Source organism: Chiloscyllium plagiosum, unplaced genomic scaffold (genome assembly GCF_037043375.1).
Source record: "Chiloscyllium plagiosum isolate Xiang-an unplaced genomic scaffold, Cpla_swu_hap1 HiC_scaffold_28, whole genome shotgun sequence".
Classification (NCBI taxonomy): Eukaryota; Metazoa; Chordata; class Chondrichthyes; order Orectolobiformes; family Hemiscylliidae; genus Chiloscyllium; species Chiloscyllium plagiosum.
Window position 1 is genome coordinate 31,305,531 of NW_028270166.1, and position 23,380 is coordinate 31,328,910.

Here is a 23,380-nt window from a genome sequence, read left to right on the forward strand (position 1 = left end):
TCCTTCAAAAAAACAACTGACTTACGTATCCTGATTGGAATGAGGTGGGGGCTTAGTCTGAAAGACAATTGCCAAGTTGCAGCATAACGATTTCTGTACGACTGAAGACAGCAAGATGTCTGTAGGTTGTAGTACGTGTGTGGGAATACAGTGTATATTGGGAGCATTGTGTTCTGTGCATGGATCTATAATATATCTGAGGTGTGGGGTGCAGGAAGTGTGCGTCGAGTATAATTTTATGTGTGGGAATACAGTGTATATTGGGAGTATTGTGTTAGGTGCATGGATCTGTAATATACCTGAGGTGTGGGGTGCAGGGTGGTGTGCATTGAGTGTAATTTTGGAAGTTGTGTTACCTACACAAAGCTGCAAATTATGGAATTGATCTTTCACTCCAAAATCCTGTGCCTTCCGGCCCTCAGTCCACAATTGGTCACTAGCAGCCAGAAAAGCTGAACATTGATCTCTTTGGCAAACAGGGAGTTTTTATGTAAATCTCTCTCCACTGGAAATTGAGTCTGCGAGTTTGGATTGTGCAACTGACTGTAATTTCCCTCTCCACCTTATACTCCTCAGTTCTATTTCCCCACCACCACCACCACCACCACCCCTCCCGGCCCAACAAATCAGGTGAATCCTGACCAGGCTGTTAAAATCAATGGTAAGCTAGTTCTTTCTGGAATTTGAATGGTAAGTATAGTTCAGAGAGAATTCATGATAGGTTACTTTATACACTGTCTGTGGAAGGGGATTAAATGAATGAGTCATAACTGGATTGTGAGAGAGTAAAGTGTGCATGTGATTGGAAGATGATGATGTGGAATGTCCATGATCTGACAGATGAGATTTGGTGGATGAAATAGAGTCTATGATAGAGTAGAGAGTAAATGAGTTGTGAGAGGAAATTAATCAGCTGAAATAGAGTGCATAATAAAGTATACATGGGCTGTGCCAGGAAATGTAATGAGGTAGGCTTTGATAGATTATAGAGTGCATGAACTTTGGGAGGAGTGGGATGGTGAGCAAAATGCCTATCTCCTTTTCTTTATTTCTTTCAATGTCTGTCACAATGCCTGTAATAAGAGCAACAGTAGGTTTGTACTTATTAATAATTAACTGTCAAATTTTAAGTTCTGTCTCTTTATCTCCTGGATTGAAATTTAATTTTAAAACTTCTGAATTAAGAAGACAGTCTATGGATGGATATATGATTTGGAGTGTGACTGTGTAAAGCTGAATTGTGAACAGCCATGGGTTTATTTCAGAATGAATGTTAAGATGCTCCGGACATGAGGTATCCACAGAACCCAAGCCACTAAAGGACGTCAGGAAATAGGAGCTTTGAGCTCCTTTGCAATTATCCGATTAAATACAACATGGCTAAGGGTTGGTTATAACTTTTTGAGTGACCACAACATGAGGCTCCAGCTCTGCAGGATCGCCTACAAACTCTCTAATCATTCATGGCCGTCATTTTACTGAAACATGTCCCAATTAGTGAGTAGTCAGTCTCAGTAATTAGAGAGCCAAGATTTCCTATGCTACTGCATTCCCTCAATTCAGTAAGAGAGTTAATTTTAACATATTATTGTTTTCTGTTTACTTTTACTCAGATGTTGATGAATGTTCCAGCAGTCCTTGTGTGAATGGGGACTGCATTAACACCCCTGGTGCCTATCACTGCAAGTGTCATGATGGTTTCCAGAGTACTGCCACCAAGCAAGCCTGTATTGGTGAGTTCATGCAAGGAAGTCAAAGCTCATAACCTTCTCTTTTTCCAAACTCTGTTTGTTATTTAATGAGTGAATGCAATCTGTTCAATCTCAAAACTCTCAGCTGCCATGTTCATCTCATTATTATCTGAATATTAATGTAGTTTCTTGTAAAAGCATTGCATCTCTACCTTAACAAATGCGGCACAAATCAAGTGTCTTCCTTCCCTTCTGTCTTTCACGTAACAATGAGTACTTGAAATTATATGGCACCTTTAAGTAGTAAACTTTCCCAAGATGCTTCACAAAGAGGAGGAAAGTGGACAATAGCCACAAAAGAAGATGTTAGAGTTGGGGGAGGGTGGGCGGGGGGCGTGGTAGAATAAGATTGGTTAAGAGACAGTTTTTAGGAGTAGTTTAAGGAGAGATAGCGAGGTCATCAAATTTTGCAGCACATATTCCAGACTTCAGGACCTAGACAGCTGAAAACACAATGCCAATGGTTAAGTGAAAGAAATTGGAGATTTGCAAAACCTGAGAAACATTTTGGCATGATTTTAACTCAAGGTGGATATTATGTGGGTGGGAGACTGGATACGTTTGAAATTCACCCGTTGCTGCAGAAATCGGGCGAGGCGATTCCTGATTTGAAATGTTGCCAATTTCATTTACTGCCCGGGACGGGTGGGAAGTGGCTGCTGGGATGAGACTCGGATGTTCCATGAAAAACAACATGTGGACATTAGCAGCATGTGGGTAATTTGGGAGGGTGCAGATTGTGTGGGTGGTGCTGTAACTGTCCTGGGCTTGAGCCCAGTGATTGCACAAAACGTTTGTCCCCATTGCTTCAGAAAGAGACGTGAGAATGGAACCAATACATCAAAACACCAGATGCAGCAAACTAAAACAAACGTTGTTTCACTCTGAATTTCTAACTGCTGTGGTCTGGGCTGTTTAGATTACTGCCCACTGAGAGTTCACTTTGCCCTTCTCTAATCTACTTAGAAATCCAAACGGATGTTGGCAAGAGATTGCAGCATCTGTTTGGGCTGGACCCAAACCCAGGAACTGGAGGCAAGAGAGAAGACTTGGTGGTGATGGTTCATATTTCATTGTTGCCATCAGAGAGTTACCAGAATCAATGTCAAAACTAACCAGCACTGCCATCTCATGCTGTAAAGGCAATCGGATTTGTTCTGATTGAAATTATGTTGAACTTGAAGCGTGTCTGCATTGAAATGAGGGTCAATATTCTATTGAGCATCCTCCTATGTCAATTTTCAGATAACATGTGAACCAGATAATCAAAGAGATCAACATAGACAAGGGTACTCTCAGAGTGCCATTGGGGTTAGCCATGTGGTAATGTTACCATGGGTCTTGCATCACAGTTGCATTTGTTTATTGGTTTTATCTTCAAACTAGAGGTGATACTCGCAAAGCAGCACAAATGGCTTTTGTTAGCAGCTTGAAAGTTGAACCTGTCCACACCTCGACTTAAGTGAACAACCATCCCTGAGCAATACTTCTGGATGCTGGGGGGGCTTCACATGTTTTGCCTGGAATCCAGTGTATGTCAAATCAGTCGCTTAAAGGCCTGTCTATGATGATATGATCCTTTACAAATCTCTCTCTGATAATGTAATTTCCATCAGAAGAAGACCTCTGGTACAGCAGGGCCAACAGTGAACTTTTCTTCAGGAATATGGTTCCTTCACATCTTGGGCCAGACCAAATGGCAGGAGCAGTGCAATGTGTGGAACATCAACTCAAGTTGGTCAGGTGTGTATTTGGTGGCTGGTTGGCTAACATCCCAATAATCCGCTTCTTTTACACTCTCTAGATATCGATGAGTGTATCCAGAACGGTGTCTTATGCAGGAACGGCCGATGCGTTAACACTGATGGAAGCTTCCAGTGTATCTGCAATGCTGGCTTCGAGCTTACCCCCAATGGAAAGAACTGCATTGGTAAGTATGCTTTACCCACACTAATCAGTCTACAAACAATGGGAGCCAATTTCAAACACCTTTAGTTACAAATAATATGCACAGGCCAAACAGGTGAGCATCTCTGTAATAACTCAGGGAGTCTGACTGGGAAGTAACATCATTTATTGTTGAACACCAAAATAGAGCCAATACTCATGGCATATGTAGACTAGTCTAAGATGTGATAAACAGTTCTGCTGACCCATCCCTGGATCTGCTTTATAAAGGGTTCATGCGAGGAGTTCCAGTTTGGCAAGCCATTGCCTGTCATCAAAGGAACACGTACTTAATGACCTCCATAGAGAGGTTAATAAGCAATTCTCTGTGGGCATTAAAGGGGTTATCACAACCTCCTTGATACTCACAGCAGGAATTAAGATTCGACTAGTAATCAAAACAGATAACGGTGGAAAACTCAGCAGGGACATCAGATAACATCTGTGGAGAGAGAAATGGAGTTAACATTTCAGGTCAGTGGTCTTTCATCAAAACTGGGAAGAGCTGGGGATGTAATGGATTTTGAGGAAATGTGGGAGTGGGACAAAAGGAAGTTCTGTAACAGGGTGGAAAACAGGAAAAATGGAATGAGCTAGTCTTACAGAACTGAACGATAATGATTGGCAACTAAAGAAACAATGGAAACAAGAGATGATCAAAAATAAGAGAAAACAAAAGAGAAAAAGCAAAATTTGCAAGAAACGAAAGCCAAATGAGGTTCCTACCTAAAATTGTTGAACTCGGTGCTGACTCCAAAATGCTGTAAAGTAACTCATAGAAAGAAAAAATGTTGTTTCTGAAGTATGCTTTGTGTTTTATTGGTGTAATGCAGCAGGCCAAGGACAGATGTCAGCATGAGAACTCTGTGGAAAATAAAAATGATGTCTGAAACCTGCATGTTAAACTCAGTGTCAGTGCCATTTCAACCTCAGTATCTTACTGCCCTTCTAAACCCAGTACATTACTGTCATTTCAAAATCAGTAAACTTGGGTAATCCAAGACGGAGGATGGGAAAAATTTGTGGCTGTGAGAGTTGCTCCTTTTTTGAGGTACTTTAGGTGTTGGAGGTGATTGCCTCATGTTCCAGGAGCTAACATTTTATATGCTGTTTTGAAACTTTGGAGAAAAAAGTCAAAACAATGACATTTTTAAAAGGAAGGAGGATAGACAATAGGCAGCACATGGTCAGTGAAGGAGAGAGGGAGAGAGAAAGAAAATTGACACAGCAGTGAATGTGCGCAGTTACTGCCTTTGCTGTTTGAATTCATGTATCGCTGGACATCAAAGTGCGTCTGGGAAAACTTAACAAACAGTGAAATTCACAACTGACCTTGGAGAACCTGTTTGGGAGAAGTCACAGCACAGAAGCAGATAAGTGCAGAATTTTAAGTGTAGCCTTGCTATAAATCGACAATAGGGAGTAGAGTAGGTTCTTCTTGATTATATGTTTTATTGAGATCTGTCTCTTGATTAAATTTTAAAAATATAAGCCATAAGTATTAAGTTCGACAAGAGAAGTGTTTCGTAGAGCAATAAGACAGTGCTTTTTTCGGGATCTATAGATTGTGAAGAAGCAAAAATGGCCATTAGTAGAGTGATATGCTCTTCTTATCGGATGTGCGAGTTTAGAGAGAGTTGACATGTTACTGGGGATTATATATGCAATAAATATCTTTGGTTGCAAATCCTATCAGATCGAATAGATTGGTTGGAGCGACATTTAGGGGCAATGAGAAATTTATAAGAGCAAGGAGATGTGATGGATGGCAGTTACAAGAAAGGAGAAAAACCACAGACACAGTCACATAGATGGGTTAACTCCAGGAAAGGTATGAGAGGTAGGCAGGTAGTGCAGGAGTCTCCTGTGGCTAGCCACATCTCAAACAAGTATGCTGTTTTGGTAAATGTAGGGGGTGATGGATTCTCAGGGGAATTTAGCACGAACAGCATTTCTGGTATCAAGACAGGTTCTAATGTAATGAGGGGCATGTCAGGTTCCAAGTGATTGACTGTAGTCAGAGGCACAGACAGATGTTTCTGCGGGCAACAGCGAAAATCAGAATGGTGTGTTGCCTCCCTGGTGCCAGGATCAAAGATGTCTCAGAGAGGGTGCAGAATGTTCTCAAAGGTGAAAGGAACCAGCAGGAGGTCATTGTACACATTGGAACCAATGACATGGGAAGGAAAAAGGATGAGATTCTGAAGGGAGAATATAGAAAATTAGGCAGGAATTTAAAAAGGAGGTCCTCGAGAGTAGTAATATCTAGATTACTCCCCTTGCTATGAGCTAGTGAGGGTAGGAATATGAAGATAGAGCAGATTAATGCATGGCTGAGGAGCTGCTGCATGGGAGAAGGGTTCACATTTTTGGATCATTGGAATTTCATCTGGGGTAAAAGTGATCTGTGCAAGAAGGACGGATTGTATCTGAATTGGAAGGGGACCAATATACTGGCAGGGAAATTTGCTAGAGCTGCTTGGGAAGATTTAAACTAGTAAGGTGAGGGTTGGGACACAGGGAGATAGTGAGGAAAGAGATTAATCTGGGACAGGTACAGTTGATAAAAAAAGCGAGTCAAACAGTCAGGGGGCAGGGACAAAGCAGAGAACAACGTAGGACTGATAAATTAAAGTGCATTTACTTCAATGCAAGAGGCTTAACAGGGAAGGCAGATGAATTCAGGGCATGTTAGAAATATCATAGCAATTACAGAAATGTGACTCAGGGATGGACAGGACTGGCAGCTTTATGTTCCATGATACAAATGCTACAGGAAGGACAGAAAGGGAGGCAAGAGAGGAGGAGGAGTGGCGTTTTTGATAAGGGATAGCATTACAGCTGTACTGAGGGAGGATCTTCTCGGAAATACACCCAGGGAGGTTATTTGTGGGGAACCGAGAGATAAGAAAGGGATGATCACCTTATTGGGATTGTATTAGAGACCCCATAATAGTCAGGGGGAAATTGAGAAACAAATTTGTAAGGAGATCTCAGCTATCTGTAAGAATAATAGGGTGGTTATGATTGAGGATTTTTAACTTTCCAAACATAGACTGGGACTGCCATAGCGTTCAGAGTTTTAGATGGAGAGGAATTTGTTAAGTGTGGACAAGAAAAATTTCTGATTCAGTATGTGAATGTACCTACTAGAGAAGGTGCAAAACTTGACCTACTCTTGGGAAATAAGGCAGGGCAGGTGACTGAGGTGTCAGTGGGGGAGTGCTTTGGGGCCAATGACCATAATTCTATTAGTTTTAAAATAGTGATGGAAAAGAATAGACCAGATGTAAAAGTTGAAGTTCTAAATTGGAGGAAGGCTAATTTTGATGGTATTAGGCAAGAACTTTCAAAAGCTGCTTGGGGGACAGATGTTTGCAGGTAAAGGGACAGCTGGAAAATGGGAATCCTTCAGAAATGAAATAACGAGAGTCCAGAGAAAGTATATTCCTGTTAGGGTGAAAGGAAAGGCTGGTAGGTGTAGGGAATGCTGGATGACCAAAGAAATTGAGGGTTTGGTTAGGAAAAAGAAAGAAGCATATGAAAGGTGCTTCTTGTATTCCACGAGATCTAACCTTGCTGACCAGAGAGATTGAGTGAATCCTTAGAAGAGTATAAAAGTCAGTAGGAGTATACTTAAGAGGGAAACCAGGCAAAAAGAGGGCTTGAGATAGCTTTGGCAAATAGAATTAAGGAGAATCCAAAGAGTTTTTACAAATACATTCAGGACAAAAGGGTAACTAGGGAGAGAATAGGGCCCCTCAAAGATCAGCAAGGTGGCCTTTGTGTGGAGCCGCAGGAGATGGGGCAGATACTAAACGAGTATTTTGTATCAGTGTGTTCTGTGGAGAAGGAGAAAGAACATATAGAATGTGGGGAAATAGATGGTGACATCTTGAAAAATGTCCATGTAACACAGGAGGAGGTGCTGGATGTATTGAAATGCATAAAAGTGGATAAATCCCCAGGACCTGATCAGGTGTACCCGAGAACTCAGTGGGAAGCTAGGGAAGTGATTGCTTGGCCTCTCACTGAGATATTTGTATCATCGATAGTCACAGGTGAGGTGGCATGGTACCACTGTTTAGGAAAGGTGGTAAGGACAAGCCAGGGAACTACAGACTGGTGAGCCTGATATCGGTGGTGGGCAAGTTGTTGGAGGGAATCCTGAGGGACACAATTTATGTGTATTTGGAGAGGTTAGGACTGATTAGGAATAGCCAACATGGTTTTGTGCGTGGGAAATCATGTCTCACAAACTTGATTGATTTTCTTGAAGAAGTAACAAAGAGGATTAATGAGGCAGAGCGGTGGACGTGATCTATATGGACTTCAGTAAAGCGTTTGAAAAGGTTCCCCATGGCAGACTGGTTAGCAAGGTTAGATCTCGTGGAGTACAAGAAGAACTAGCCATTTGGATACAGAACTGGCTCCACGGTGGAAGACAGAGGGTGGTGGTGGAGGGTTGCTTTTCAGACTGGAGGCCTGTGACCAGTGGAGGCCACAAGGATTGGTGCTGGGTCCACTATTTTTCATCATTGATATAAATGATTTGGATGTGAACATAGGAGGTATAGTTAGTAAGTTTGCAGATGACACCAAAATTGGAGGTGTAGTGGACAGCAAAGAAAGTTACCTCAGACTACAATGGGATCTTGATCCGATGGGCCAATGGGTTGAGAAATGGCAGATGGAGTTTAATTTAGATAAATGTGAGGTGCTGCATTTTGGGAAAGCAAATCTTAGCAGGACTTATAGTCTTAATGGTAAGGTCCTGGGGAGTGTTGCTGAACAAAGAGACTTTGGAGTGTAAGTTCACAGCTCCCTGAAAGTGGAGTCGCAGGTAGATAAGATAGTGAAGAAGGCGTTTGGTATGCTTTCCTTTATTGGTCAGAGTATTGAGTACAGGAGTTGGGAGGTCATGTTGCAGCTGTACAGGACATTGGTTAGGCCACTGTTGGAATATTGTGTGCAATTCTGGTCTCCTTCCTATCGGAAAGATGTTGTGAAACTTGAAAGGGTTCAGGAATGATTTGCAAGGATGTTGTCAGGGTTGGAGGATTTGAGCTACAGGGAGAGGCTAAACAGGCTGGGGCTGTTTTCCCTGGAGCGTCAAAGGCTGAGGGGTACAATTTATAGAATCCCCACAGTGTGGAAACAGGTCCTTCAATCGAACAAGTCCACATCAACCCTCCGAAGAATAACCCACCACATCCATTCTACTAACCTATATGTACCCCTAACCTGCACATCCCTGAACACTATGGGCAATTTCGAATGGCCAATTAACCTAACCTGCACATCTTTGGATTGTGGGAGGAAACCGGAGCACCCAGAGGAAACCTGCACAGACACGGGGAGAATGTGCAAACTCCACACAGACAGTTGGCTGAGGCTGGAATTGAATCTGAGTCCCTGGTGCTGTGAGGCAACAGTGCTAACCACTGAGCCACCGTGCCACCTATATAATGCCACGTATAGAGTTTATAAAATCATGAGGGGCATGGATAGGATAAATAGACAAGGTCTTTACCCTGGGGTGGGGAGGTCCAGAACTAAAAAGCATAGGTTTAGGATCAGAAAAGAAAGATATAAAAGGGACCCAAGTGGCAACTTATTCATGCAGAGGGTGGTGTGTGTATGGAATGAGCTGCAGAGGATGTGGTGGAGGCTGGTACAATTACAACATTTAAAAGGCATCTGGATGGGTATATGAATAGGAAGGGTTTGGAGGAATATGGACCAAGTGCTGGCAAATGGGACATCGATTGTTTTGGGATATCTGGTTGGCATGGAGGAGTTGGACTGAAGAATCTGCTTCAGTGCTCTACATCTCTATGGCTTTATGCAGTCATTTCAATCCTGTATATTACTTATTGTTTTGTCAAACCCAGAATATTACTGGCATTTCAAACCGAGCATATTACTGCCCCTTCAATCCAATATATTAATTATTGCATTGTAAAACCCAGCATATTACTGTCCTTTCAAATGCAGTATTTTAGTTATTGTCTTGTCAAATCCAGTGCATTATTATCATTTCAAATCCTGTATATTACTGTCATTTCAAACCTCGTATATTACTGTCCTTTCAAATCCAATATAATCATTATTGCATTGTAAAACCGAGCATATTACTGTCCTTTCAAATTTGTATTTTAGTTATTGTATTGTCAAACCCAGTATATTGCAATGATTTGAAACCCTGTACATTACTGTCATTTCAAATTTAGTCTATTAATTATTGCATTGTCAAACCCAGTACAGTACTGCCATTTCAAACCCAACATATTACTGTCCTTTGAAATCTAGTTCATTAATTATTGCATTGTCAAACACAGTATATTACTGTCATTTTAAACTCAGTACATTAATATTATTTCAAACCCAGTACACTACTCTCCATTCAAATCCTGTATATTACTGTCATGTTAAACCCAACATTTTACTGTTAAACCAAAATAGTATACGTTTCAAAGTATGGAATCGAATCGGACATTAGGAAATTTCGAGATGCCATTTAACTTTGAAAGTTGCGATCTGAAGGAATGGTCTTTGATGGAATTGTTAAGCTTCAAGGAGAATGGGATAGTTACTGTACCCATGAAGTGCAAATTCATGAGAGGGCACTGGAGATATAAGTGTTGATAGAATAATTAGGCTACTAGAGGAATGGCCTGGAGAGAATCGTTACTACTGTATATTACAACGTTACAGTGGTCAGTGTTGCTTTGAGCACTTCTTTGTCATTCTTCTGAAACTAGAAATCCCTTTCCAATCTGTAGCTATTGGAAACTATGAGGTCCTGAGAAAACTTGAGTAAAAATATTTTAACTCATGCAATTCTCACCTTCCATGTTTCCGGAAATATTCGAGCTTCTAAAACCCATGTATTGCCTTTGAATTTTCTAAAGTTAATTGTTAAGACTCACAAACCTGAATCTCACCCCTAGATCATGATGAATGTGCTACTACCAACATGTGCCTGAATGGAATGTGCATCAACGAGGATGGCAGCTTCAAGTGTATTTGCAAGAATGGCTTTATCCTAGCTCCTAATGGCCGTTACTGTGTGGGTAAGGATGAGCTAAAGGATATTACTGTGTGATTAAGGATCCGCGAATCCATAATACTGTATTGATTTAGATCTATTAATTGGAAGTTACTGTATGAATAAGGATCAGTTTCCAATTACTCTAATAAATGTACCAGGACACCACAGAAAAACCCTATCCATTGCCTGAGTATTTACACTGACTTGTTGCGTATTCAGGAATGCTTATAGGTGTCTAGCATACATCAGTTATTTTGAAATGTTGTGACTACTAATCTGTAAACAGATGCCAAAACAGTTTGTGCTCAGCAAGATCAATAAACAGCAATGTGATGAACAACTATTGATGAATTTTTGATGGAGCTGGTTAGAAGGACAGATGTTACAACAGATACAGTGGTATTATATTCAAGAGTACAAACTATCTCATTTTTCTTCAGTTATTTTCCATTTCCTACCCACATTAATCTCTAGTTGAGGCAGTAGGAAGCTCTGATTCCTTCAGAACTGGGCTCTTGGTGCTCTATAATGGTCAGGTTGTTGTTTAATATTGCAGCTGATTAATTGATATTGTGGGATGAGTTCAAATCCACCCAAACAACTTTGTTCTATTTACATACTTTGTTGTATGGCTAAATTTAGAAGGCCAGAATAAAAATAAAGTTAAAAATCACACAACACCAGGTTAAGGTCCAACAGGTCTATTCAGAAGTATAAGCTTTCGGAGTGCTGCTCCTTTGTCAGGTAGCTAATGAGGCAGGATCATAGAACACAGAATTTATAGTAAAAGGTCAAAGTGTCAGAAAACTGATGCAATGCATTGACCAAACCTAAATTGCTGTTAAGTCTTTAATCACTTAGAATGGGGATACAGGTTTCAATTGATTAATATGCAAATCCTAGAACTTATTTCAAGTCACTTTTCTGACATAACTTAAGGTTTTATTAACATTAAGAAAAGGTGACATCTCAGCTCAGAAAATGTGAGTCTGTCTGGTGTGAGTCTGTCGGTATCCCAACCCTTGAGTCAGACTGATTCTATATCCAAAATAGGAATTTATAAAATGTCACATGGACTGATTACCTAGAAGGAGCAATGCTCCAAATGCTTGTCCTTCCAAATAAACCTGTTGGACTATAACCTGGTGTTGTGTGATTTTTAACTTTGTCCACCCCTGCCCAACACTGACACCTCCACATCAAGAATAAAATTGATATCTGAGAGTGTTTTGCCCACGTACCCTCTCCAAAAGCTGCTGACAGTTAAAGAGGTAGAGTCAAGATTAGAGTGGTGCTTGAGGGCTTCAGATGAAGGGCTCCTGCCCGAAATGTCGATTTTCCTGCTCCTCGGATGCTGCCTGACCTGCAGTGCTTTTCCAGCACCACTTTAATCTTGATTCAAATCTCCAGCTTCTGCATTCTTCACTTTCACCTAGTTAAAGAGGTAATTCCATAACTGAGGTAATCTGATACCTTACCTGATTGGTCATTCTTTATCAGTCTAGCCAGAATATGTCAGTCAAATGAAGGGCTCTGGAGGTATCTGAGCTGAGTCTGCTCACTAACATTCACAGGGGGATTTTAGAACATTATTCCTGGATAGTGTCAGGGGTATGATTCCTGACAGGAATTTTCCCTTTCCCCAATGTGGCTGAGAACAGTTGGACTGCTCTCACTTCTGCCCTAGCTCAGTTCAGCCTGACTCCTTACTATTCTCTGGCACAGTGCAGTGCTGGGTAAACTTAGTAGACATTTAGGAGAAAGTGCCACAGGTTCAAATTGGATTCTTTGTTCTTCTCCTCAATATTTGCAAATTCATTTACATCACGTTTTTGCCACCTGGTGATCTTCTTTCCTATTGTCAGATATTGACGAATGTCAGACACCTGGTATCTGCATGAATGGCCGCTGCATTAACTCAGAAGGTTCCTTCAGGTGTGAGTGCCCTCCAGGTCTGGCTATTGGAGTGGATGGACGTGTCTGTGTTGGTGAGTAACTTCAACTCATAACTAACCAGGACGGAGATTCTCTATTGCAATTACTATTAAAGGTGGCTGTAGCACCTGTTTTCCTTAGTCTGTACGGATATATGCATGTGTGTGGATCTCCATTCTGCCAAACACTGTCTTCCACCGAAAATGCTTGTTTTACTACTTTCAATAATCAGCCCAGCTTGAAGTGTTGACTCAAACTTGTTTACTATTTCAGAATTTTGGAGAGGTTTATCAGCACTTTAACTTATCTCTAAACTGTTTCCTATCACTGAAAATTGACCTCCATCTCTCTATCCCTGTAACCTCATTCAGCCTTACATCCCCTCCTCAAACCTTCTATCCCTTTGACTGTCCCCTTGTGGGTCACCACCTTACTTTGACTCACTTTAGCAGCTGCCCATTCAGAGACCTTTTGAATTCCCTTCCTAAACACTCCTGTCTCTCCAGATTCAAATTGCCTATAAGACATTTTCAAAAACCTAGTTTATGTTTATTCATCTGGCCTCATTTCTTTTCTCAGCATCTGTTTACTTATGATTATGCCCCCTGTGATATTTTTCTACACTGAAGGTTTTTAATATAAATGTATGAGACCTCCATGGTCTCAGCTTTCCCCATCTTGGTAACCTCCTACATCTCTCAACTTCCATTCCTCTGTCTCTGGCTTCTTGTGCCTCTCTCCTTCATTTGCCTCAGCGTTAACAGTTGTCTATTCATGAATCCAAAGATGCCACGTTCCTCCTAAACATCTCCACCAATTCACCTTCCTCCTCTCATTGAAAACTCTTGTGATAATCCACTCCATTGCCCAAGTGTTCTCACACACACACACACACACAGATACATTAATCCACTAAAGGCCCTGTAGAAATGCAAGCAGTTGCTTTGTAGTGAAATGTTGGCAGCACCGTAAAGGAAGTGATCCTACTTCAGTTCCACACCGACCAGTGACGTGTTTTCATTCCTTTCAGATACCCATATGCGGAGCACTTGCTACGGAGCCATCAAAAAGGGCACCTGTACCCGACCTTTCTCTGGAGCCGTGACCAAATCAGAGTGTTGTTGTGCCAGTCCAGACCATGGCTTTGGAGAGCCCTGCCAGCCCTGCCCAGCCAGGACTTCAGGTAGGGTGCTCTTCTCTGCATGTGGCGATCATATAAATATTGGGTTGTGGGTGAGCAGAACTCAAACTGAGTGTCACATCCTCCTCTTAGCAGTTGGCAGCTTACCTTGCATCTATATTTTACTGACATTTTCAAGACAATAATATTCTTTCTTCTGCAATTTTCAGAAAAAACTGATCTGTTGCTACATCCAAACAGTCCGTAGACTCATGAATAGCTATATTCTCTGAAGAAATTCAGTGTAGGCATATTTCCATTTCACCCGTCTGAGACAGGATTTACTGAGGGAGAAGCCGCAGAGAAGGGTATGAGCTCCTCCTGCTGGCTGGTCAGTCCCATTGACTAGAGTACAGAGAGACATAGTTGAGAGGACAGCTCCAGTAGCTTTGTGCCACTTGTGTGAAAAGTACCATTCAGCTGATCTCTCAAAAAGACAGGTTGTGAGCAGGTTGCAACAATAAATTAGAATAAAAGGAATCAAGGGTAATGGGTGACAGGTAAGGTAAATGAAGTTGAGACCACAATCTGCCATGACCTTAATGAATGGCGAAGCAGTTTCAGTGATCTGAATTGCCCACTTACTCCTATTCTTATGATCTTATGGGTATGATTTTGAATTATTTCCTGGGTCACGAGGGAGGGAGTAAAATGATTAATATGTGTCAAAATTCTTTCAAGATGATAAAACTGAATTTATTACATGATGGAATCACTCAGAAGAATTGATAATGAAATAATAAGATTTTGACCCGGAGAAAGGAGTCACCATTTCTAGTTAGCACAGACTGTCTATCTAGGGAAATGGTGATTAGCATTTAGCAGTTTCAAAGGTGACCCTAAGAGTAAAGTTCACTTTGAGCAGTTAAATAAACAGTTATCTGTTCAGAGGTCTGGACTGGCTTCTGTCAAAGTGAGTCTTCAAGTAATTTCACAGTGTTATTAACCCCTGTTCTGTTAATCCTGGCCAGTGTTTACCTCTCAGTCAACACAATAAATTAACTGGCCATTAACACTTGTCTTTTTGTGGGGTTTTGCTGTGCCCAGATTTGCAGTATTCACACTTTAATACCTTCTTTATTTCTGCAAAACACTTTGGTGTAGCTTGACATTGTGAAAGTTGCCATATAAATGCAATTGTTTTAATATTGATAATATTGATATTGGGCAAAGTTAGCTCTTCGAATAGTTTAAGTCAGCTGTTTGCAACTTGGTAAAGTGTAACTGTCTCAGTGAAATGTTTTATGCATATGTACTGAGGGGAAATTTTAAAATGTGCTAGATTACAATCTCAGCTGATATTAATGATGGACAGTTCAGTTCTGGTCTGAGCCATACCTGCATAGACAGGCCCTACCTTTGTTTTTCCTTTCATTTTAACTGTGCAGCTTAGTAATTGAATACATTCTCAGGAATCCACAGGAATTCCCTGTGTACTTTTAACACTAGGAATAAAATAGTTATTAAACAACCAAGAAGTAACATGCACTAGGCATGTAGGCATCAGAAAAAGATTTAAACTCACAAACTGTTATATCCCAGCAATTTCCTCACAAACACCCACACCTCAGCAAAGAATTATCCCCATTACCTTTGCACTAAGGATTCTCACCCAGGTATAGGACTGGTACAGCTGCAATCAGATTCCTTTCGGTGACTTTTCATTCTTGCTCTAGGTACTTTTTCCTTCAGCTGGTACCTCTCCCTGAGATACTTGTACTGCAAACTAAACTCACTAGTGTTTTACCTTTGGAGTAAAACATGTGTTGTCTAAACTTAATTTCTAGCAATTTTTGCCAAACAGCTTCTAGAGAGGTTAACCCTTCAACCTTCACTTTCTAGCACACCCACATACCAACAGACTGCTGACTGCTCTGTTTGAGTGAAACTAACAGCAGCAAAGTTTATTTTTCATTTTTTAACACATTAAACTTTACTCCCATCTCCACTCCAAAGAATATAAAACTTCATTAAAATGCAGTGGAGTCATACAGGAAATAGTCATACAGCACAGAAACAGACTCTGCAGTCCAAATCCTCGGTACCGACCAGAAATCCCAATCTGATCTCATCCCATTTGCCAGCAGTTGACCCATATCCCTCTAAATCCTTCCTATTCATATTCCCATGATAAACAAACAAACTTCCCCAGCCTCCTCTGAACCAGGCCACGAGAATACTTTAAAATGAAACTAAGTCATACCTCCCCTTTCTGAACACAAAATTGAACAATATAAAATAAATAAAATAAAGTCATACGTTGTTCCTAATAGGTGGAAATACTCAGTTCATCAGACAGCATCTGTGGAAAGAGAAATAGCATTAAATGCTTCATATTAATGACCTATCATCGGAACTCTTTTGCTCCGTTATATCCCGTTGGTTTGGACCTTCTTGGTTGTACTGTTGATCCCCTATAGTGACTGGAGCACTTACTGGGTCCTCAGGACCACCCAAAGCACATCAAAGCTATTGAACTTATTGTGCATTCTGTGCTATTAAGTTGGCTGGTAATTCATGATTTGGTAAGGACAAGCATTTTCAGGGGGGGCCGCTGGAGAGATCATGGTCCTTGATTTTTATTGCCAGAGTTCTCTGCAAGCAATAATCCCCGCTGGTAATGCTGTCCAGTAAGTCAGTCCCTGTGTTAGGTTCTGTGGTGGATGGTTGTGATTCTGAGCACTGTGTGTCGGTTATGTTTCATTCTCCCTGTTGTTTTCACAGCTGAGTTCCAGGCTTTGTGCAGCAGTGGCATCGGGATCACAGCTGATGGACGAGGTAGGGAAAAGAACCAGTTTGTGTTACTAGAGAAACTTTGAACTGATCCTTCACTGTGTGAAAACTAAATTCCATTACGTTTCACTTTCCTTTTACACAAGTCTCATCAGAAACAGATTTTACTTGTGGGTCTGAGTGAATAAAAGACAGATTACTGTTGCATATCCTGTCTGAGTTGACATCTTGACTAATGTCCTTCTGTAACAGATTCTGTGGATTATTTTCCATACAATACATGAAACTGCTTAATTCTATTCTCATTAACTCTCTGTAAAGCGTGAAAGATCCAAAATGTTATAACTTATTTGTAATAAATAAATAGGTAGTATATCTTCAGAACTCCACTAACCAAACCAGCTTATTTATTGTTCCACTAAAAAACAGACAGAATATAGTTCCTACATTGCAGGGCTAGGAAATAGAGGCTGTAATCCCCTATTAGCCCTGTAATGTTATAGATAATTGTTGAAAGATCAATCAGTCTTTAGCAATTGATTAGCTCCATGCATTAGTTTATTGGAAGCAGTAAAACATATTACAAGTTATGAAACAAAATTTACAGCAAACCAACTAATTATTGTACCCAACAATAAGGAAGGAATTTGATTGACAGAATCATTGTGAACCAGTTAACAATAAGTACTGATGTACAAATAATGTGTTGCTTAAGTATACCTTTTGAAAATGTGGAGAGAGGTCAGTCAAACATTGGTTAGTTTGTATTTTCTTTTGCTCACAGATATCAATGAGTGTGCTCTTGATCCCGATATCTGTGCCAATGGGAATTGTGAGAACCTGCGCGGCAGTTACCGCTGTATCTGTAATATTGGCTATGAGTCTGACATCAGTGGCAAGAATTGTGTCGGTGAGTGTGAGTCTGTGTTATCCCAACGTGAAGAAAGAATCCGTTCAACAATTATTTCTATCGATTAGCATGAGGCATCCTGATCCACGATGTATTATTCAATCTTATACAAAAATTCACAGTCTCTAAAACCAACCAGCATTTCCATCATTTAATGATTTGAAGGCAGAGATAGTTTTTTTTTTAATTCACTCGTGTGACATGGGTATCATTGGCTGAGCCAGCATTTATTGTCTGTCCCTAGTTGCCTTTGAGAAGGTGGTGGTGAGCTGCTTTCTTGAACTGCTGCAGTCCAGATGCTGTGGGTTGACCCACAATGCCTTTAGGGAGGGAATTCCAGGATTTTGACCTCGTGACAGTGAAGGAACGGTGATATATTTCCAAGTCAGGATGGTGGATAGTTTGGAGGGGGATTTGAAGGTGGCGGTGTTCCCATATACGGAGGAACCTTGATTATCTGAAGGACATGGGTGGGGAGTATTTCGTTCAGTTAACCGAATGCTGGATAATCAAATGCCAGATAATGTAGTTTAGTCAAACATCGGGACCTTGCGATCTTGCGGGATAATCTGAAATTTGGATAATCAAAACCTGGATAATCGAGGTTCCTCTGTATCTGCTGCCCATGTCCTTCTAGATGGAAGTGTGCAGAGGTTTGGAAGATGCTGCTTAAGGATCTTTAGTGAGTTTCTGCAGTGTATTGTGTAGATGGTACACACTGCTGCTACTGGTCGTCGGTGATGGAGGGAGTGGATGTGGTACCATTCAAGCGGATTGCTTTGTCTTGGATGATGTTGAGCTTCTTGGGTATGGTTGGAGCTGTACCCATCCAGGGAGGGGGGAGTATTCTAACACACTCCTGACTTGTGCCTTGTAGATGGCGGACAGGTTTTGGGAGTCAGGGAGTGACTGTTTATGTGGCTAGTCCACCCCAAGAATGTTGATGGTGGGGGATTCAGGGATGATAACACTATTATATGTCAAGGGGCATGGGTTAGATTGTCTCCTATTGGAGATGGTCAATGCCTGGCTTTTGTGTGGTGTGAATGTTACTTGTTAGTACAAGTAACATACATTTCACTGTTTTATGCTGCTTTGCTGTTGGTTAATCTCATTTGGAAAGCAAACCATTTTTTTGGTTCAATACCTGAGTTTCAGTTTATTTGTCCAGGAATGGACAAGGGTTACATTCCAGTAGATTGTGTACAGAATGCAATTCCTGGCTATTTTTATTGGGCGGAGGAGATGACATTCAGCCCATGATAGCCAGAAGGCCTGCTAATAAGAATAGACAGTAGCTACAAGTCTCCATGAGAACATCTACTGTAAAAACACAACGATGTGACAAGCACATTTCAGTTCTTTGTCCTGTCCCTGGGACTATTTGGGGTCATCCAATGAAATATTAGGCCATTGTGCGCAGGAGAGAAGGATGGTTTGATTAATAGAGAGGGAGGAGCGTGCAGACAGGCTGAACAAGGGCGCAGAGGACGGAAAATGAATGGATGGATGAGGAAGGCATGAATGACTAGACATTATGTGAGAGACTACTGGCAGGTTGGGGTAAATCTAGTACATCTGAGATTTGCCTGCCTAAGCAGGCTAAGGGACAATTAAACAATTGCTGGAACAATGTGTAATCTGCAACTTCTAATGTTTTCAAGAATGACTTATTGCAAATAAATGCTTCTTTCTCCAGATATTGACGAGTGCTCAGTCAACATGCTTCTGTGTGATAATGGACTGTGTCGTAACACTCCAGGCAGCTACACATGCACTTGCCCCACAGGTTACATCTTCAAACCTGATACCGAGACCTGTGAAGGTGAGAATCTCGACATCGCATCACTTGGCCTGAATGTTGAGCAGTACTTTTTTGCCAATTTGCCAGAAATTCTTTGTTCACAAAGAAGTTGAATTTATTGCCACAGTTATACTGAGAAGAGCATCCCACTGAGGGAAGATTGGAAAATGGCGATTTTTATACGACTCTATTGTCTTCATTAAAGCAGTTGTACCCTTCAAATGGACACTCCACCAGATATCCAAGAGATGTAATAGCTTTTCAAAAGTTGGTTCCTTTCCCCCACGCAACACTACTACTGGTTTATAAAGCTGTTCCTTCTAGGTGGGTTGGGCTGAATTGAACAAATACTGGGTGATACCGGGTGAGACTCTGTTATTATCAGTGTTCAATGGAGGTCCTTTGATGACAAAGTGTAAGCATGGTCATGCTATCTGTAATGGCTGTATCTTCAGATGGGGACGAGTAATGAGTAATGTCGCCTCTGTATTTCCAGATGTGAATGAGTGTGAATCCAGCCCATGTGTGAATGGTTACTGCAGGAACATGGCAGGCTCGTTCATCTGTGAATGTTCACTTGGCAGCAAATTGGATCCAACCAGAACCATCTGTATCGGTAAGTCAAGATGTATCATTGTATTGGGCATCACAATCTAAACAGTTTCTTACCTACAAAGCAAGAGGCTGCCTGATGATGAGGGAGTAACCCAGGCACCTTCTCTTTATCACTAATGACCCTATTTGCTTGAGCTGTGTTGTTGACTGAGCTATTTTTACTCAGGACTTAATCTGGGGGTGAGCTCTGTTTTATTTTTATAAATTGGTCTGCCTGTGAATGGGCCATTTCCAAGCATCTAGCAGCATCTACAACAACAATTTGTATAATATCTTTGACATACTAAGATGTCTGAAGTTTGTTCACAGAAGCATTCTAAAATGGAATATGCCATTCAGCCACATGAGGAGATATTGTACGCGATGAACTGAAGTTTGGTCAAAGGAGGGAAGTTTGAAGGAGTGTATTAAAGGAGAAAAGTGAGAAAAGAGAAGCAATGAATGTAGGAGGAACTTGGGGGCCTGAGGCAACTGAAGGCCTGGTTACCAGAGGTGGAGCAATTAAAATCTCAGGTGTCGAGTTCAGAATTGACAGAAGTACAAAACTCTGGGAGGTTTATGGGACAGGCAATGGTTACAGAGGTATGGAGAGGTGAAGGCAGGATGTGATTTGATAACAAATATGAGAATCATAAAATCAAGATAATGCTTGACTGAAGCCAATGTAGGTAAGTGAGCATAGGGCTGATGGGAAATGCAACTTCATGCAGGATAAAACAGGCAGCAAAGTTTTAGATAATCTCAAGTTTGTCTCATGTTGGAGTCCAGCCGGGAGTTCATTGCAACAGTCACGTCTAGAGCTAACAAAGATGTTAGTAATGCTTTTCAGCACTAGCTAAGCTGAGGCAGGAGTGAAGTGGGTCATATGTTGGAGGTGGAAATTAGCATTCTTGATGTTGGCATGAAGACTAAGTCAGGACCTCCAATGTGACACCAAAGTTGTGAACAAACTGGCTTGATCTTTGTCTGTACTCCTGTAGCTTTCTGCAATATGATAGCAGAGATTCTGCAGATATCATCTTGCCCAACAATCCTCAACCTTCCAATAAACATGGAGCAGACTGGGATGTCGACAGAATCTAACTGCGATTTGCTCGAGCCCTGTGACACTGGTTGCTAATGCAGAGCTCACATTCACTGCATGGCCAGTGCTGTCCTTTCTTATGGCTCAGATTTCTCCCCATCTCTCCAGACAGTCAGATTACCTACAGTGTGGAAACAGGTCCCTTGGCCCAACCAGTCCACACCGACCCTCCGAAGAGCAACCCTCCCAGACCCATTTCCCTCTGACTAACGTACCTAACACAATTGGCAATTTAGCATGGCCAATTCACCTGACATGCACATTTTTGGACTGTGGGAGGAAACCGGAGCACCCGGAGGAAACCCAGGCAGACACAGGAAGAATGTGCAAACTCCACACAGTCAGTCACCCGAGGCTGGAATCTAACCTGGGACCCTGGTACTGTGAGGCAACAGTGCTAACCATGAACCACTGTGCCTCCCAACTTGGTATAGGATCCTGAGAGAGCAGGTACCCCCCTGTACCCAGCCCAATGTGTGAGCACAGAGACTGGCAGTCTGATCCTCTCTTCATCCCCTATTTCCCACAGCACACACTTCCCAATCCAGGAAAGGCCTGCACCAATTTCAGTTCCAGTGAACTCAACAGAAATTGGAGCATGAGTCTGGAATTATCTTGGAAGTCTTTTTTAATTCATTCACAGGGATGTGGGCACCTCTGGCCAGGCCAGCATTTATTGCCCATCCCTAATTGTCCAAAGGGTAGTTAAAGGTCAACCATGTTGCTATAGATTTGTAGTCACATGTAGGCCAGACCAGGTAAGGATGGCAGATTCCTTCTCTAAAGGACATTAGTGAACCAGATGGCTTTTCCTGACAATCAGCAATTCATGGTCATCGTTAGATGCAGAATGCCAGATTTTTATTCAATTCAAATTCCACCATCAGCCATGGTGGGATTCAAGCCCATGTCCCCAGGATATTATCTGAGTCTCAGGAATAATAGTCCAGCAATAACACCTGGACTATCACCTTCCACTTCAGGCTGAGCCAATCACTTGCCAAGCTCACTGAACCAGCAGTGAGCCCTAAATTTGGAATAAAATTATATCTGGGTTCTAATTTTTAATTCAGCATAGCCCTCCAATTACTGTTGTGTTCCGTAGTGTTAGGATGTTTACATGTTTATGCTCAACATCTTCAATTTTTCTGTGATCATATTCCTGTATTTAAACTTTTAGCGACAGAGTGGAGACAGGCAGAGAATTTAGCTTTCCACTAGTCACCAGGAAGCAAACCATTGCAGCATGTGTTTAGCACGTCTGCTGATTGTTGAATTTTAAAAATAAAGTAATACTGAAGAACCAGATTAATTTTTACAGGCTGCAATATGATTTCCAACATCAAGATTGACAAGTCGCCAGGCCCGGACCAGATTTGTCCTCGGCTGCTTTGGGAAACGAGAAATGCAATTGCTTCGCCACTTGTGAAGATCTTTGCATCCTCGCTCTCCACTGGAGTCGTACCTGAGGACTGAAGAGAGGCAAATGTAATTCCTCTCTTCAAGAAAGGAAATAGGGAAATCCCCGGCAATTACAGACCAGTCAGTCTCACGTCTGTCATCTGCAAAGTGTTAGAAAGGATTCTGAGGGATAGGATTTATGACCATCTGGAAGAGCATGGCTTGATTAAATACAGTCAATACGGCTTTGTGAGGGGCAGGTCATGCCTCACAAACCTTATCGAGTTCTTTGAGGATGTGACTAGAAAAGTTGATGAGGGTCGAGCTGTGGATGTGGTGTATACGGACTTCAGCAAGGCATTTGATAAGGTTCCCCATGGTAGGCTCATTCAGAAGGTCAGGAGGAATGGGATACAGGGGAACTTAGCTGTCTGGATACAGAATTGGCTGGCCAACAGAAGACAGCGAGTGGTAGTAGAAGGAAAATATTCTGCCTGGAAGTCTGTGGTGAGTGGTGTTCCACAGGGCTCTGTCCTTGGGCCTCTACTGTTTATAATTTTTATTAATGACTTGGATGAGGGGATTGAAGGATGGGTCAGCAAGTTTGCAGACGACACAAAGGTTGAAGGTGTCGTTGACAGTATAGAGGGCTGTTGTAGGCTGCAGCGGGACATTGACAGGATGCAGAGATGGGCTGAGAGGTGGCAAATGGAGTTCAACCTGGATAAATGCGAGGTGATGCATTTTGGAAGGTCGAATTTGAAAGCTGAGTACAGATTTAAGGATAGGATTCTTGGCAGTGTGGAGGAACAGAGGGATCTTGGTGTGCAGGTACATAGATCCCTTAAAATGGCCACCCAAGTGGACAGGGTTGTTAAGAAAGCATATGGTATTTTGGCTTTCATTAACAGAGGGATTGAGTTTAAGAGTCGGGAGATCTTGTTGCAGCTCTATAAAACTTTGGTT

General features: G+C 41.6%; 1 protein-coding gene across 1 annotated transcript in view; it reads left to right on the forward strand.

The window, feature by feature from the left end:
- fbn3 (fibrillin 3) overlaps nucleotides 1-23,380 on the forward strand; it is a 440,729-nt gene that overhangs the window by 309,700 nt on the left and 107,649 nt on the right. Inside the window, exons 12-20 of the mRNA XM_087976092.1 lie at nucleotides 1,614-1,733; nucleotides 3,556-3,681; nucleotides 10,652-10,774; nucleotides 12,618-12,740; nucleotides 13,718-13,870; nucleotides 16,592-16,645; nucleotides 17,385-17,510; nucleotides 19,210-19,335; nucleotides 19,811-19,930. Of these exons, the coding sequence (XP_087832218.1) occupies nucleotides 1,614-1,733; nucleotides 3,556-3,681; nucleotides 10,652-10,774; nucleotides 12,618-12,740; nucleotides 13,718-13,870; nucleotides 16,592-16,645; nucleotides 17,385-17,510; nucleotides 19,210-19,335; nucleotides 19,811-19,930 (1,071 nt within the window). The remainder of the gene's footprint in view (nucleotides 1-1,613; nucleotides 1,734-3,555; nucleotides 3,682-10,651; nucleotides 10,775-12,617; nucleotides 12,741-13,717; nucleotides 13,871-16,591; nucleotides 16,646-17,384; nucleotides 17,511-19,209; nucleotides 19,336-19,810; nucleotides 19,931-23,380) is intronic.